This window comes from Calonectris borealis, chromosome 26 (genome assembly GCF_964195595.1).
Source record: "Calonectris borealis chromosome 26, bCalBor7.hap1.2, whole genome shotgun sequence".
Classification (NCBI taxonomy): Eukaryota; Metazoa; Chordata; class Aves; order Procellariiformes; family Procellariidae; genus Calonectris; species Calonectris borealis.
Genome location: NC_134337.1, coordinates 3,707,790 through 3,724,563, shown reverse-complemented (window position 1 = coordinate 3,724,563; position 16,774 = coordinate 3,707,790). Strand labels below are relative to the sequence as shown.

The window sequence follows — 16,774 nt, the reverse complement described above, 5'->3', positions numbered from 1 at the left end:
TCTGAAAGCAGCTGCTTTGATGCACAAAAGCTGTTGTAGGGATTTGGAGAGGGAGGGGGGTTTTATTGCTCTGGGGCAGTCGCAGCGGAGCAGTGACCGTTGAAAGGGTCTTTCATAGTTAGAAGGGAAAAAAGAAAAAGAAAAAAAAAAAACAACAGCAAAAATAAAAACAACCCGGGAATGACTAACCCCGCTGCGGTGGCCCCGGTGCGACGCAGCCACTCGTGCTTACAGAGTTTATTAATTCTTTGGGATTTAACGGCGGGGTTGCTGTCGCTCTGACCCTGCTGGGACTGGGGCTCCCGGAGCCTCGGGGTGTCCTGGTTGTCACCGTTGTCACTGCACCAACCACCTCCGCTCCCCTAAAGCAGTTTTGGAAGGGCCAGCACATCCTCCCGTAATGGCCAAAAACACCTGGTAACGTCTCCTCCCCCTCCTTTCACAAAATATCTCAAATAAACGCCCCAAAAAAGTCCACGGGGCCACCAGAACCACCCCACTGCAGCTCAGTTCCTCTTTTCACCCCGCACCCACGACCCAGAAAAGGTTTGAAAGGCTGAAAACTGCATCATCAGCCACCTCGGATGTATTGAATGTTTCGACGCGGTGAACATAAATAAGGGTCGTTGGTTTTTTTTGTTTTTTTTCATGTTGGAATATTTATATCTGCCTTTTGCAGCGGGCCACGACATACCATCTCCAGCAAAAATGATTAAATGAGAAAGATGTAGTTCATGAAGTTATTTGCACTTGATTAAAAGAAAAAAAATGTATCTGAACTTTGTAAAAAGAAATGTTTGCATTTTGTATTGTCTTTTTTTAATTATTAAATGGAATTTCTTGGTGTTGTGTTGATCTTTCAAAAACTGGCTCCGACGCTTATTTTAAAGGTTTCTAACAGCAGGATCCAAAGCTATTTTCATTGTTTTGTTCCCTCGGATGCTAAGACAAGCTCTTTTCAAAGGCATAGGTTTTTTTTCCCCCCAGAAGCTTAAATCCTACACACTTCCATAAGCTCGCCAGTCATTACACAATGTATTTATTTATATACATTAATTAGATGCAACGTATCTCATTTTTAGCCCAGAACATGGAGTCGGACAGGGACTAGCTCAGAGGGAAGCAGAGGGGATGGAAAACACTCTTTACCTCGACCCCAAGCCCCTTGCCGAGCTGCAGCTCCCACCCTGCACCCCCCTCCATCCCTCCGGATCCTGTGGGTAACTGGGACCAGCTGGAAGACACCATCAAGTCCTGACGAGCTGCTGCTGGGCAGGACCCCCAGGCCCCGGTCATTGGTCACTGCAGGGCAGCAGACGCCTATAAAGGCCAGTGCCCCCCAGCCCACTCCCCAGAGTGGGGAGGCCGCAGGGATGGGGCAGAGCCCTGCACGCAGGATGGCATCAGGCGACCGCAGCACAAGGTAAGGGTCCCCTCTGTGGGTGAGCTGGGGATCTTGGGGCTACAGCACGTCCGCGGAGCAGTTACACCTGCACCGCACACCCTCGGCTGTGGTAACCTCAGTTTTGCTTGTTGTGGATGCGAGTGGAGCTGTTCCTCCCCCCCACCCCACTCTGAATGCAGGGCAATGAGGCTCCTTCCCTCAAAACCTCCGATATTCTCCTTGAATTCATGTCCCTATGAGCTCAAGACAGCATTTCTTGCTTCAGCAAACCCTTCCCACCAAGCTTTGGAGGAACACAACCAAACACACAGCTGTAGGTGTCCTAAAAGTTTATTGCTGCCCAACTAGTACAGGCGCTGGGGCTTCCCCATAGTGCTCTTGATATACAGAGCACGCACGTTCTGCCAGTTCTTCTTCAGCAAGGACACCAGAAAGTTGATGGCCAGGTGGATGTTGTAGACGAGTTCATCTTCTGTCATCTTCACGTGACCGACGGCCACAGCCAGACAGAGTACCTGGGGGACACGGACACCAGGGTCACTCGTGCAGGTAGAGGTTTTGTGGGGAAATCAAAGATTACAGCTAAGCGACTGATAAAACAGCCTAGTGCTGACCTAAACTCATTGAATTATCTCATGTTCTGTCAGCTGGATGTGACTTCTCCAGCTTATCCACGGGTGATTCCACAGATCTCTTTATTTGGCATGTGGTGCCCATGGTTGTCTGCTAGCAGCTGGATGGCATCTCTGGACAACAGCTTGCTTCCTCAGAGCGCAAAGGTGGCTTGCAACGAGCACCGCTGCCTCCCAGAGATGGGGAAACCGGGAAGGACGTGTAACACGCTGTGCCGAGCCGGAGCAGAGCTCTGGTTTAACTCCGCTCCCACAGCCCGCTCACTGGGCGGCGTTGGCGTGTGCCCTGCAAACCGCTAAGCCGGCGCAGCACAGACGATTAGCTCCAAACTTCACTGCTAAGCATGGCGCCAGCTTCACTTTTTGTTTTGGGCACCAGCCACCAGCCCTTTCTTTCCGCAAACAAGACACAGAGAGGCCAAGCCCCTGCCTGCCAGCCTCGCCGAGAAGCTTGTAAGTCAGTGTTCCCCACAGGCTGAAGACAAAAGGATTTACGAGTGAGCTGACAGGCGAAGTGTCAGGACATCATTAGCTCAGTTACTTAAAATGCTCGAGCATTTGCAAACTATCACATTTGCTGTGTCCTCCCAGTTGTTGTGCCCCCAGGCCCAGATCAGCTGGAGTCCAGGGATGCACCTCAGCTAGCAGAGCTGTTAATTCCGAGTAATACCCATGAGTCACATTCAGACCACTGACACGAGATTAAAATGCCCAAACGGGGCTATTTTGGTTTTAGGGAGTCGGCTCGCCTTGACAGCAAGAGCAGATATCCGCAGAGCCGCTCCAAAGTTCACTTGCAAAGTCCCAAACTCGCCTCTGGCAAAGCACTGCTGTGTGCACAGACCCATCCCGCAAGTGTCACCCGCTTACTGCAAGAAGCGTTAATTATGACTGATTGTGCTCAGCATTGAAACATCAAGATCATCTCCTAATCATTTACTCTAAGATCTTCCAACCACAGATAAATTACTCCTCTCCAGCTAGCAGCTGAATGCTCTGGGTATGGTCTGCCTTCACTGCAGAGGGGAGCACTGGATGCTTCTCACCAGCTGCTGTTTTAGGAAGATGCTCGAGGGACACCTACAGCCCGGACCGGAGATCGCAGCCACATACAAGCGACCACCCGTCACAAGTAACCCTCAGGTATGTAGCTGCCCTGGAGAGGAAAAGCCCTGCTTTACCTTCTTCATCTGAAATTTGATGGTAGATTTGACCTCATCAACTTTGGCCACCAGGTTCTCATTGTGAGTGAGGAGAGAAGGGAATTTGCCGGCTTTGTTCAGGCCTGGACCCAGGATTCGAGGAATCTGCTTGATCAAGGACTCGGAAGCCAGGAAGGCATCGTACTTCTTAGCTGTGAGGAGAGAACCAATGCAGGTAAGGACGGACTCTCAGCTCCTACAGCAAGCTTAAAACTAAGAGCTCAGCTGAGGCTGCACTGCTCCATTTCCCTCACACGTGCATTTCCACATTCCCAGAGTCCTGACTAGCTGAACCTAAGCAGTTTTTACTAATATTATACTAGAAATTACTGCTGCCACACCACCCAAGCCTGCCAGCACTCAGCTTCACATCCTGACAGCAGTCCCACGCTCTTACTGTACGTAGTTCGTTTCCCTGAAGCTTTTGTTGAGCCACAGGTGACCAACGCTGAACTCTGAGCTCTACCAGGAGCCTCCTACTGCAGGCTGTGCCCGTGTGGACGGATCACACATCTTGGAAAGGCTCAGCTAGCAGCCGTGGTATCCTCTGTCATTTCCCAATTGCATGTGGTTCCATGGCTAATTATGGATTGAAGGGGAAGGTTTTCTTGCCTGCCTAAGATATGTATCAAAATGACTTTGCAGGGAGGGAAAGATTTTATCTCTTACCAAATGAAAATAAGCAAATTTCATTCTATTCACTTAAGTACTGCAGGACTAAAGCAAACTTTCGCCTTCAGCTTTACTCAGCTTTTGCTGCACTCCAGCTCCCTGAGCCGAGGAACACCAGCTAAGGGTGAAACTTTCAGGGAGACAGGAGCAATTTTTCTACATCCCTTCCTTCCGAAGGAGAACAATCAACCTCACCCCTGGGGGGCTGACCTGTCAGACCTTCTGCACTCCTGACAGGTTGTTTGCTCTTCTGGGTAGTTTCTAGACAGATTTCTGTACTTCAGGCTGATGCTGGTCAGCTTTCTGTTCCCAGCAGTTAACCATAACGTGGAAATCTGAGCACAGCGAAAACCGTCCTGCCTACCCAGCCCTCCCAAGTTAGCCAGGGTACTCAGAGCCCGATCCACACCACCACTCACCCAACTTCTTCACCAGCTTCTTGTTTTTGTTGAGTTTCTTCAGAGCCTCTATGTCCATGTGAGGGATGTCAACCGCTTTGGCCTCATCGCAGTGCTGCTGGTCCCCCAGCAGGCAGACCGAGAACTTGGGCCGTGGAGTTGACTTCAGCCTGGGGACAGAAGGTCCGAATTACTATGAACCGCCAGCGCCACACACGCTTCCACGGGAGCCATCACGGAGATACCTTACCACAGTGCCTGGGAATCTTCCTCCACAGCTTCTAACCTGCCTTCTCCAGCAGGTCGGTGGGGACAGCGCGGGGGCCTCCCACACCTCCCCTCATGTTTTAAGACCCAGGGTAGGGGTCCGTCCAGCCGCACCCACTTAGCTGGGGTGGTCTGAACTACCCAAGCGGTTCAGCGCCGCGTCCTCCTGCTGCGGCAGCCGGCCTGCCCTGGGGCCGGGCCCGGCGGCAGCGGGGGGGACGCAGGCTGAAGGCTGGGTGGGAGCAAGAGGATGCCGAACCTGACGGTGCCGGAGAACCGCTTGTCTTTCTGCGGGTCGTAATTCTTCAGGCTGATCTGCAGCTCCACCGTCTCCACAAACCTGAGGGAGGGGAGAGGGGCGCAGGTTGAGGGCCCAGCCGGGCTGGGGGAGAGCGAGACCCCGGCCAAGCCCGGTCCTGCCACGGCGCAGGGCTCTTACTTGCGCTTCTTGGTCTTGCTGCCCTGCAGCACCTCCTTCACCGCCTCGTACAGGGTGTCGCGGGAGACCTTGCTGCTGCGGGGGGGGAGACAACGCGGGCTCAGGGCTGACCCCGCCCGGGCCTCCTGCAGGCCGCGGGGAGGGGGGACAAGGCCCCTGAGCCCACCCCGGCCCATCCGCGCTCCCCCTCGGCCGCCTCCCCCGCTGCCCGCACCCCGCCAACCGCCCGGAGGGCCCCGCGGCCGCCCGCCGGGCGCGGATGGCGGCGGATGGCGCGGCGGGCCAGCACCCACCTCATGGCGGCGGCTGCTCTGGACCGAAAGGGCGGGGCTGTTCCCTGCGCGCTATAGATAGGGGCGGATCTCGCGAGACTCGGCCGCGCGGCGCGGCGCCATGCTGGGAGTGGCGGAGCGTGGCACGGTGTGGCCGCCATGCTGGGAGTGGCGGAGCGTGGCACGGTGTGGCCGCCATGCTGGGAGTGGCGGAGCGTGGCACCGTGGCCGCCATGCTGGGAGTGGCGGAGCGTGGTGCTGGAGGGCCGTACTGGCTTCCCCGCCTCTCGGTTCCCCTCGGCGGGCAGTTCCCGGTCCGCATCTCCCCCGCTGTTAACGAATGGCTGTGGTCTCTTTGCCTCCTGTCTCCGACTACCAGGCCGGGAGCTCCCCTATCGCTCCGCAGCGCGGTGATGAGGGTACGCATCCAGGAGCCCCGGCCTCCCCTCAGCAGCCGCCGGAAAGGAGGCGGGACGCAGCCCCTGCGTGAGGAACTCCCGGGCCACAACGCCTTGCTGCTGGGACAGGTTCCCCCTCTTGGGCTTCAGTGCTATAAAACATTATTAAGTTTACGCGGGCAGGTACCCGCTGAAGGCCTGCGCTGCGCCCCGCCTGGGAAGGGCCTGCACCAGGGCAAGGCCCCTGAGGGCAAGCTGTGTCTTTCGGCTTCAATGTTGGCACCGCGCATGCGCTGCCAGGCTGTGCTCATGCGCATTGACCGCCCAGCGGCGCCCTCTTCCCAAACCGGCCCCGCCAGCCCAGTTCCGGGGGGTGGTGCCGCGGTGCCCCGGAACCTGGGTGGCGGGCTGCCGGAGGCTGAGGCGCGGCGGTGAGCGCTGTCGCTATGCAGGTTGCGGGGCGGGGCGAGCAGGGGCCGGGCCCCGGTGCATGGCGGTCAGGCGGCGGACTCGGTCCCGTCGGGTTTCCTCAGGTCGGTGCCGGTGGTGGTGGGGGAGGCCTGAGGGGAGGGGGGGAGATGGCGGCCGAGGGGCAGCCGGGCCCCGGCGAGCTGCTGCCGCCACCCCCCTGGTCAACAGCACGGGGGGAGCCCCGCCATGTCTCCCCGCCTCTCCCAGGGCACCTGGGCCTGCCCCGCCGCTCCCCTCAGGGCTCGCCATGGCGCCAGGCCCTGCCCTGGTCCCCAGCCCGCCCTGAGGCGGGAGGCACGTCCCCTGTCACCCTCTGGGTGGCTTCACACCGCAGCCTACACCTGGCTTTCCTCAGGCAGCGCCTGCCCCATCCTTTCCAGGGGGTCGCAGTCCCCCCAGCAGTGCTGACATCGGTTTGCATGGCAGCCATAGCAGCTCAGAGGGGGCCTCGATTCCCCCGCGATGCCCCAGCGACCCGGCTGGGACGGAGCCTTCGCTGGGGAACGAGCTGCAATGCCCCTCAGGAGGTGTCAGCCCTAAAAGCAGGCAGAATCTGCTGCAGCTGGAGAGGAGCTGTCTGTCGGGTGTAGGGAGCACTTGGGTTAGAGGGCACTAAGCCTGGCTGCACCCGTGGGTGCTGCAGTGGCAGACAGAGCGGTCAGACTTGTTCCTGGAAATCAAAATGATAAAATATCAGGCTGTCTCAGAGATTACTCATGAAGAATCCACTGCAGCTGCTTTTAAAGATAATCTATCAGCAGAGTGCCTCTTTAGCAAAGTGTTCTTAGGGGTGTGTGGATGTTTTAACATCATCTGCTTATAGCCTGAAATTCTGTTCCTCAGAAGGCCGGGAATTAGACAGGAAAGGGAGGAGAGAATGAGGATGCTTCCAGGGACAAAGCTCATCATCCTGCCCCTGCTTCTTGCAGTAGAGGACACCCTCAGCCTGTAGGTTCAGACTTTAAAGTACTTGGAAACCTTTCCGGCAGATCATTTGGGGGATGGGAAGGGCTTGAATGTGGCATTTACATTATCTCTAAAAAGAGCCTGTCAGTTCACTGGCTTGATAAGCTTTATGGAATCATAGAATCATAGAATAGTTTGGGTTGGAAGGGACTTTAAAGGCCATCCAGTCCAACCCCTCTGCGGTGGGCAGGGACATCTTCAACCAGATCAGGTTGCTCAGAGCCCCGGCCAACCTGACCTGGAATGTTCCCAGGGATGGGGCATTGACCACCTCTCTGGGCAACCTGTGCCAGTGCTTCACCACCCTCAGCATAAAAAATTTCTTCCTTATATCTAGTCTGAATCTCCCCTCTTTTAGTTTAAAACCATTCCCCTTTGTCCTGTCACAACAGGCCCTGCTAAAAAGTTTGCCGCCATCTTTCTTATCAGCCCCCTTTAAGTACTGATAGGTCGCAATAAGGTCTCCCTGAATCTTATAATTATATTTGTCTCTGGAATAGATTGTTAGCCCTGCCTGCCATTGGTATGGGAAGGGTGCATCTTTTGTCCAACTTAATCCTTTATAATCTCCAAAATAGTTTGCTGTTCAAGCCCTTCTTAATGTGCAGAAGTATACGTATGTTGGGAGAATATAAAATTTGAATTGTTCTTTTTATTTAAGGCTTGCAACAAAGACGACAACTCGCTGTTCCACAGACCTCTTGCTCTGGGTCCCGGTGCTCTCTGCGAGCACGCTGAGTAAAGTGAAATTCATGTCTGAGGACCAGTCATCGGGGCAGGATGGAGAGCTTGGGCTTGCAAGCAGTGACCCTTAGTGACGGGACGACAGCCTACATTCAGCAGGCTGTCAAAGGTAACGGTTCCTTTGGGCTGCGAAGTCTAAAAGTCTCTTGATTGACCCTGTGAAATTAAAATCAGACTTATCAAAAGTGCCCTCGTGGCATGCGAACTGTCATACATCTTTTATGGTCACTTTGTACAGGAAGCTAGCCGCTATCTGTTAGATTTGCACAGAAGAGTGATGCAGGAGAAATAAAACGTGCCTTTGGTTTGGAAATAAAACTTTGGAGGTGGGAGAGCTGTTGCTGTAGAAAACGAAGGTTCTGTTCAGACTAGAGTGAGCCCTGTTCTCTCCGGGGTTACTGGGGAAGTGGAGTTCACGCTATGGCCTGCAGGACTGTATTCAACCAAAACTTCCCCTGAAGCTAAGCAGGATGTTTTACTTCACTGAGATGCATAGAATTGGGTTCACAGTAGTGCTTTTCTCACTCAAAGGGTGCTGAGCTCAGCGTTGGTTAACTGAAGCGATATCAGTGCCAAAGTCAACACCTGCCCTTATTTTGGTGTTTGTGAGGTGCTGCTTCTTTCACCACCCACTGTTCCTGAGAAAAGGAACACGCTGTTTCCCAGCCTGTGGAACAGGACGGTTGAGTTGCGAGGCTTCATGTCCTGGGGATTGCTCTCTTGCTTGCTTTTCTGTGTGAACTCACTGCAAGTTTATTACATGTGAGGAGTTGGACTATCTTGAAAACCACTAGGTTTTGTGACCCCCACAAACATTGTGCACCAGGTGAAAGCAACCTGGATTCTTCATGTCCAAGTGGGATAGAGCGATGTCCTCTCTGCATCAAATGATTTGGCAACTAAAATACTATTATAGGGTTACTCAGAGTTACACTATTTTAAGAGTCCGGTCTTCACAACCCATCAAGGGTGGCAACGCTTTAGGTCCTGTATTTTTTTTCCAAGAGTTGATCCTCCACCAAAGTAGAAGAAAATAAATCTTCAGGCCCCTGCTGATGCCGTTAAAAGCTCTTAGTTGAATTTTTCTCCAGCACAAGTGTAATTGCTTTCTACTTTAGATCCAAAACGCTTAGCACACATCATTCTTAGCACACATCTTCTTGGCTTGCAGGGCTGTTAAGGGCAGCTTGTAAACAAGTGGTGACTGAGGTTCTTTGTCTTGTATCATCCTGTCTAGGAAAGGGAGGCTCCAGCATTTCTGGGAAGTTAAGTGCCTCTATGGCTATTCAGGGGAAAGCTTGATAAATAACAGCTTATAAGTAAGAGTTTTGCTGTCTTCTGTGGGACTGGTTTCCTTGAGAAGATGTGGCAAAGGGGACAGCTCGTGGGACCAGAAAGACTGGACTCTGTAGGCAGCGCTGATGGCAATTTTTTAACTGTTTCAGGTGAAAAACTGATTGAAGGACAAGTCATTGAACTTGAAGATGGCACCACAGCTTATATCCATCAGGTTACAGTTCAGAAAGGTGAGGACCATAAATTCACCTCTTTCTTTTTGGAAGGACATTGTAGATGTAACTGCAATTGTCTGTGTTCCAACAATCGGGCTTCTCTATTAGCTCTAGCTTTAAGAAGTCCATATAGGTGTAGGGTTTTTTTCTTGCCTGTGGTTTTGAGGCTGAATGAGCAAGGACATAGAACATGTGATTTCCTGCAAAGTTTTTAGCAATCTGATAAAAAGGCAAATTTGCTGGTGGTGTAAGCAAATGATTAAGTGTTGTTTCACCTGTGGGCTCTCTCACAGTTGTCAGCCTGACAAGTCTACAAGCAAGGCCAGTAAGCTGTGTGTTGTGTTTGTGCCAACTACAGAGCCCAAACAAAGTTTGTTTCACGTGGGAGCAGTTGGACAGGAATTTTCTCTGAACTGTGAGATAATATATTACTTCTGGAATAGGTGTTTGGCAGGGGAGGGTGGGGATTGCTGGAAGCAATGCCACCTTGGTCATTGACCCATCAGCCAATGTCACCTCTGAAATGAGGTGACATTAATTAATCTCAGAGGTGATGGGAATTAATTTCATGTGGCAGGCACCAGAGCGGCATAGAGGAATCCTCCCCAGCCACCATAAGAAAAGAAAAGAACTGCATTGCTCTGGGCAGTCCTTCCTTCGCCCTCCCAAACTCCTTGTATACCACCTCCCTTTTCCGTTCTTAAAAGGTTGCTTGAAAGCCGCTGAGTCTTCCAATAAGGTGTGTGGATTTTTTTCTTTTCTTTTAGATTCTGTGGCTTTTGATGATGGTCAGCCAGTAATGTTGGAAGATGGCAGTATGGCCTACATACATCACACAGCTAAAGGTAAAGCGTGTTCCCTGTTCTTCCCTTGGCGGCTGGAGTAGAAGCTGCTAAGTGTCACAGATTTCCAAGGCTGTAGGTAGCCTAGGGACATGAAGAGTACCTCGCACCTCTTTTACGTTTAATTTTATTGGTTTCCTCTTGCAGAAGGTTATGACCCCAGCACTTTCGAGGCCGTCCAGCTGGAGGATGGCTCCACTGCCTACATACATCGTCCTGTCATCGTGCCACCTGGCAGCACCATCCTGGAAGTGCAGGCAGAAACTGGGCTAGAGCAGTTGGCTGGAGAGGAGGAAGATGATGCCTTTGATGTTGAGACTATTAATGCATTAAAGCAGTACGCCAGTAAGGTGAGGAGTCAATGCTTCTTTCATGGTCTGCCAGCAGCACTGAGGAGCTGGTGTAGTTGTCCACATTTGGCCTGGGGGTTTAAGTGTCCTCCCTTCATTAGTACTTCTGTATATTCGTTTCTCAGCAATGCCAGCTTTGAGAAGAGTACAGGGCACCTGTGAGAGTGCCACCACTGAGAAGTGGCTGACAGTTAAGGACCGAGAACGGGGCAGTTTCCTGCTGGACCCTCTAGCTAGTTCCCACACCACCCTTAACCTGCTGCAGGCACAGATTTGGGAAGAGCAGAGAGCTGCTGTGATACAGCTTGGATTTTTTTTCTTGCTTTATATGTCCCTCCTTGAAGGTGTTTTCTTTCTGTTTGCTAGGTTTCTCATAACGCCACCTGGCTATGATATTCTCTTCTACAGATGATTCAGGCAGCAGATCAAGACTAACCTTTTACGTGTCAGGAGTGGCTAAGTTATGGCCACTGTTTCCCCTGTTGACAAAGGCCTCAAAAACCAAAATAGCTTCAGATCCTACCGTGTTGTCACTGCAGTGCTCCATCCATTGGGTGCTGCCATTTTCTCCCATCTTCATGGTGTTGTGTGAGAAGGGGCTACCAGGAGTGGGCTGATTCGGTGCTCAGCTGGGCAGCTTTAAGATTTGCCGATGGAGACCTTTCTGCTGTGGTAGGACCAGCCTCCCCCAGCTCTCTGGAGAAGAGTGAACTGCTGATGTGAATGCCTTCCTGCTTGGGTTGCTCACCTGCTCCACGCTGTACAGGGAGGTATGAACAGTACCCGTGCCTCTTTGCTTGTAGGTATCTGACGAGGAAGAGGAGGGAGTGACAGACACCTGCCATATGAAGAGTGAGGATTCCAGCGACGTCCCTTCCCAGGTCTGAATTTTTCAGTGATGCATTTCTGAAACTAGGCCAAACTCCTCTTGATGCAGAATGCTTTGCCAGCTAGTAATTGAAAAAGCTTTGTGGCTTCTCTGCAAGGTTAGCAAATATATTAGCTGCAAGATTTACAAATGAAGCACAGAAAGGCAAATTATGTGTCTGAGAACACCCAGTGAGCTGGGAGGTGGGAATGGGAAATGCTGGTTCTTAGACCACTGCCCTGTTACCTGGGTTTTACCATAGGTGCACAAGTTGTGTTTGTAGGAACATGTTTTTGTGAGGGTAACTGAAGGAGTGCCTATGTATGGCATGGAGGGAAATTATTTGTGTGGGCTTTGCGAAGCCTGCTGTAGTGGCTCACTGAATTAATTTCCACACGTCTCTCGGCAGGATTTGCAGGAGGAGGAAGTGCACAGCAATGAGAAGGGGCAGCAGGTCGGCAGTAGAGCTTTCCGTTGTGGGTACAAAGGCTGTGGCCGCCTCTATACCACCGCCCACCATCTAAAGGTAAAGCAGGTAACATGCAGTCACGCAGTGTGCAGACCAGGCATATCCCCGTGCTATAGTGCCAGATCAGAATGCTGCTATACAAAAGGCTGAGTTGTGAGCTTGGCTCCACAAGAGATGTGTTAATTGGCCAAGGTGAAATCCAACAGAGAACTTCAGATTCTCTCCACCAGCTAGATTTCTCCACACTGTTTTCCTTCCTCCTTGTCTTGGTCCTCATTTTAGGGACCTCTTCTTTCTTTTCCAGGTACATGAACGTGCTCACACAGGTGACCGGCCATATACGTGCGACTTCCCAAGCTGTGGGAAAGCATTTGCTACAGGTAACAATTTCTCTTTTGAGCAAATTTTGTTTTCTCTCCAGTCCAAACCGCTCTTGAGTATCAGCTCTGGCTTTTTTTCAGCAAAGCACAATAAGCATAGCTTTTAAAGCCTTCTGAGAAGGCTTGGGAGACTGCCTGGGACTTGATTGATTATGGACAGATTAAAGGAGTTACAGGAAGAAGCTGAGTTTTCAGTTGTGTTCTTTGGATATTTCTTCCCTTTCAGCTTTGCAGACACAGGACAGACATTCAAAAATGCATGAACGGAGAGGTGATACACAGCTTGCCTTCTTCTCGTGATAAAATTTAATTGTAGTTTCTTTCCTGGACAGGGTATGGGCTGAAGAGCCACATGAGAACACATACTGGTGAGAAACCATACAAGTGTCCAGAAGACATGTGTAGCAAAGCCTTCAAAACTTCTGGGGATCTACAGAAACACATCCGGACACACACAGGTGAGCAGTACAGGAGAACGGAGCTCCCCACTGAAAGGGTCTCCAAGATAAAGTACTGCTTCAGCCTTTGTCCGGGACATGCCTTTTTGTATCTTGGGTGAAGCAAGGCAGAACTGAAGTTGTCTTCAGACGGTAGTAGATGGGTAGTAGAAGTAGTACTAGGGATTCTCGACTCAGTTATGAACAGCAGAGCAAAAGGGATAGGGATGCCAATGTTGCTAGAGGAAATGTGCCAGCAGTTGGGTCTGATCTGAGGTCTCGTTGGTGTAATCCTGGGGAGGAGTGAAGGGATACAGGTGTCTGCGTTGTAGCAGGACTCTCATCCACATTACTCTCTCGATGCAGGTGAGCGTCCCTTCAAGTGCCCCTTTGTGGGCTGTGGCCGCTCTTTTACCACATCCAACATCCGCAAGGTTCACATCCGAACGCACACCGGCGAGCGGCCATACATGTGTCCGGAGCCCAACTGCGGAAGGGGCTTCACCAGTGCCACCAATTACAAGAACCACATGAGAATCCACACAGGTAAGAGGAGGAGAGGGCGAAACGCAGACAGCTCCTCCCCAGTCAGTTGGCTGCACTGACAGCTTGAGGCAGCGGGAAAATCTGTGGGACTGAAACGGTCATTTCCAGGCCAGGCATTGCAGGGGTAGATCTGGGAGTAGCCAGCGAGGAAATAGGAATTCCTTTCTTGGGCTGATTATTGTTCCACCTGTTCCAGTGGTCTGTCTCCAGCTATTCCCTCTTGATGAGGAATCCCTTCCCAGAGCATGACGAGGGTGAGTGGGTTAAACTCTGCTCTGTGCCCTCTGCCCTAGGAGAGAAGCCGTACATGTGCACTGTGCCGGGCTGTGGAAAGCGCTTCACAGAGTACTCCAGCCTCTACAAGCACCACGTGGTCCACACGCACTGCAAGCCCTACACCTGCAACAGCTGCGGGAAGACCTACCGCCAGACCTCCACGCTGGCCATGCACAAGCGCAGCAGCCACGGCGAGCTGGAGGCCACGGAGGAGAGCGAACAGGCCCTCTACGAACAGCAGCAGCTGGAGGGTGAGCAACCACTCTGCCATCACCCGCGGCAGGCTCGGGTCAGGCCGTGTGGCAATGGGGAGAGAGATGACCGCAAAAGCCTGCAGCCGCTCCCCTCTCTCAGACCCAGGTCTGTGCTGTGGCCTCCTTCCTCCCCCATCAAACCCAGATCTGTGTCACAGACGAGAGAAAAGGGCTCTCCGTGGTCCTCGCTGTATGTCACAGGTTGGGAATGGAGTCCTGCCCCTTCTGTAGTACAGGGAGAGGTAGAGACCCTTCTTCCCAGGCCAACACTGGGCTGTTATCATGATCTTGTGCCCCTTAGGCAATAGGCAGGTCCTGGGGTCAGGCGTGTTCTTTCACGCTCTGATTAGCACTTCTCTCACCCCTTTTGCTCTTCCCGTTCCCTGACTCAGCTGCTGCTGCTGACAGAGGCTCCCCCCTGAAGAGCCAGCATATTGCTTTCCTGTCAGAGATGGAGGAAGATGAAGAGGAAGAGGAAGATGATGATGGTATGCCTACACAGGTCTCACTTATCTCTCAGGATGGGACAGAGCAGGTATGGACACTGACAGCCTCCAGCATGTAGGGGACGGCAGTTAACTGAGTAAGATTCTGCCTCTACCCAGCCTTTGTGTTCTCTTTAAGGCTTTTTTCAGCATAAAACAGACCCTGGGGCTTCATGCCAGGGTCTCCCTCCTTACAGCCTTACCCCGCTGCTGCAGTCTTGATGTGGAGGGTAAAGAATGGGCCTCTCGTCCCCAACTCGCCGCCTTGCTGGACGGGGTCTTGCAGGCGTTTGCCCAGGCTTGCATGCAGCGCCTGGCAGCCCTCGCCTCCCGGACAGCTGTTGAGAGGCAGCTCCCAATCTCTGCTGACACAGGCTGGATTTGGAGATTGTTTTTTCCTAGTTTGATAACGGCAGTGCTTTTCTTGTACTTCCCTCCACCAGCTGCCCATGTGCTGACTGGGAAAAACTGCCTTCTGTGGCATGGGGCAAAGGAAACAGCTGCCATGAGTAACGCTTGTTTCCTCTTAGTCTGAGATGCTCCCAGCTGCAGCGATGCACAAGCTGTCCCTTCAAAACCTGGAGAGAAAATGCTAAATGGGAAGGGGAGCTGTGGTAGAAGGGGGAGGGCTGGAGACCTGAGCTCTGTGAGTTCTCCATCGATTCTGTCCATGGGCGAAGTCCTTGGATTCTCTGTGCCCTAGGTCTTGCATGCAGAGGAGGAGAGAATATTTCATCCTCACTGAGACCTTTGTGTGGCTAAACTCAGGAGTTGCATAAAGCTTCCTGAGAAGCCATCCTGGCTGAGAGCATCCGCTGTTATCCCGCCCAGGTCAGTTTGTCGCAGGAAGACCTGCAGGCCCTGGGCAGTGCGATCAGCATGGTGACACAGAGCGGTGCCCTCGCCGTGCCTGAGGAAGAGCTGGTGGGTGGTGACACACACACCGTGACTGTGGCCAACACAGATGGCACCGAGACACAGCCGGTACAGACAAAACTGGGACCTTCCCTTTTCCCTGTGGAGAAACAGCCTGCTAGAAGGGAATTGCATTTTCTTTTAAAATATGATTCGTTTTTATCTTAACTTTTCCTAGGTTGCCATAGTCACTTCTGGGGCAGTCATGTCTGAAGAATCAGCCGTGACATCCCTCCGTCATCAGCAGGTGGCATTGCTGGCTACTGCCAATGGCACCCACATCGCAGTGCAGGTACCGCACAGCTCCTGCCACCTTCCCCTTCATTCCCCCGTCCACCCACTGGCTTCAGCGCTTACCCTCCTGCTCTGCTGCATCTCCTCTTGCCCAGGGTGCTTGCTCCTTAATTCCCAGGTGCCCTGTGTATAGAGGAGAGCAGGGACGTGCTCCTCGGATTGCAGAATGCTCCTTTGTAAACAGCCTTTCCCCATCGTAGCCGTGTCTCTCTCTGCTTTGCCCTGCTGCTTTCTCCCTGTGTCACCCACTGCCAGTCCCTCGTACCTCTGTCCTGCTGGGGGCTGCTTTGAGCAAGCCCGTGCTTCCTAAGCCCACCTTTTTGGGAGGACAGTGTTATCTCTCTCTTTCCTCCACCAGTTAGAAGAGCAGCAGAGCCTGGAGGAAGCCATCAGCATGGCCGCAGCAGCAATCCAGCATGAACCTGTAACACTTGACGCAGCCGTGTCTGAGAATGGGTGCTGAGACCCTGCAGAGCCTCCCGGGCAGGGAGAGCAGGCAGCCCGAGCCTGTTCTCCGCAGGGAGCTGCAGGAACCGGGCCAGCTGGCGCGCAGCGGTGCGGTACACGAGCGAGGGAAGGTGTCCGAGACCAGCGGCCAGCGTGTGCACCGCGCAGGCGGTGAGAGCTGATGCCGCCAGCGTTGGGCTACCGGAGTGACCCTTTTCCTAGGGCTCTTCTCTCCGAGGAGGGATCTCAAAGATCCTCAGCTGCTGCCTTCTCCTGGAGGCTCTGCTGTTTTCCTGGGCTCTGAGCAGCAACTTTCCTGCTCCTTGCCTTGGGCACCGTCTGGAGAAGATGGCAGGTTGTGTCTTCTAGTATTTATTTCTTTGTGGCTAAGATTTCCAAGACCTGCCAGTCTTCTGCTGTAGAGGTGAAGCCACAGAGATTTCAGCGGTCTCTGGGAGTGCAAAATATTTTTGGAGGGGCACTTCCTGCCCTCTCCTTCTAGGAATGGTCCCAAAGCTCCCCTTTCCTGCCCACCCCTCCAGGTAAGGGACAAGTGGGCAGCATATGCACAGAAGCAATAAAGCCCCGTCAAAGCAAGCCCAGGCTGTCCTGGGCTCGGTGTCTGGAGCGGTGACCAGTTCCTGACGCTGGAGCGAGCGCCCGGCCTGGCTCCGACAGTAATTCTCCCATCTCTTCATCACACTCCGATCTCGAGCAAACTTCCTTGGCAGACTCGGCGCTGTGGAGCAGAGCAAAGCGCTCCCTCTACTTGTTGGGGGCTGAGCTAGACTTGGATGTAAATACTGAGTTGAAATAAAAACAAATCAAAAATTT

The 16,774-nt window shown here is 52.9% G+C and overlaps 2 protein-coding genes across 8 annotated transcripts; one reads left to right on the top strand and one right to left on the bottom strand.

Moving 5' to 3' along the window:
* Nucleotides 1-1,717: 1,717 nt before the first annotated feature.
* Nucleotides 1,718-5,666, bottom strand: RPL10A (ribosomal protein L10a). Its single transcript, XM_075174321.1, has 6 exons — nucleotides 5,309-5,666; nucleotides 5,016-5,090; nucleotides 4,836-4,916; nucleotides 4,331-4,479; nucleotides 3,219-3,391; nucleotides 1,718-1,920 (listed from the first exon to the last, which is right to left on the bottom strand). Exons 1-6 carry the CDS (start codon nucleotides 5,446-5,448, stop codon nucleotides 1,750-1,752), a joined length of 789 nt encoding a protein of 262 aa, XP_075030422.1. The 5' UTR covers nucleotides 5,449-5,666; the 3' UTR covers nucleotides 1,718-1,749.
* Nucleotides 5,667-5,687: 21 nt separating this feature from the next.
* Nucleotides 5,688-16,357, top strand: ZNF76 (zinc finger protein 76). Of its 7 annotated transcripts, none has more exons than XM_075174314.1 (16): nucleotides 6,126-6,218; nucleotides 7,000-7,104; nucleotides 7,784-7,975; nucleotides 9,312-9,392; nucleotides 10,145-10,222; nucleotides 10,367-10,569; nucleotides 11,373-11,450; nucleotides 11,847-11,963; nucleotides 12,211-12,286; nucleotides 12,619-12,744; nucleotides 13,090-13,269; nucleotides 13,563-13,796; nucleotides 14,192-14,334; nucleotides 15,116-15,268; nucleotides 15,378-15,491; nucleotides 15,852-16,357. In XM_075174314.1, the coding sequence occupies exons 3-16, from the start codon at nucleotides 7,903-7,905 to the stop codon at nucleotides 15,954-15,956; spliced, it is 1,761 nt and encodes a 586-aa protein (XP_075030415.1). In that variant the 5' UTR covers nucleotides 6,126-6,218; nucleotides 7,000-7,104; nucleotides 7,784-7,902; the 3' UTR covers nucleotides 15,957-16,357. The 7 variants fall into 7 exon arrangements, with proteins under 7 accessions (XP_075030418.1, XP_075030417.1, XP_075030414.1 ...); XM_075174315.1 differs by having other exon boundaries at nucleotides 6,155-6,218; nucleotides 7,003-7,104; XM_075174317.1 differs by lacking the exons at nucleotides 6,126-6,218; nucleotides 7,000-7,104 and adding an exon at nucleotides 5,688-5,706.
* The last annotated feature ends 417 nt before the right edge of the window (nucleotides 16,358-16,774 follow it).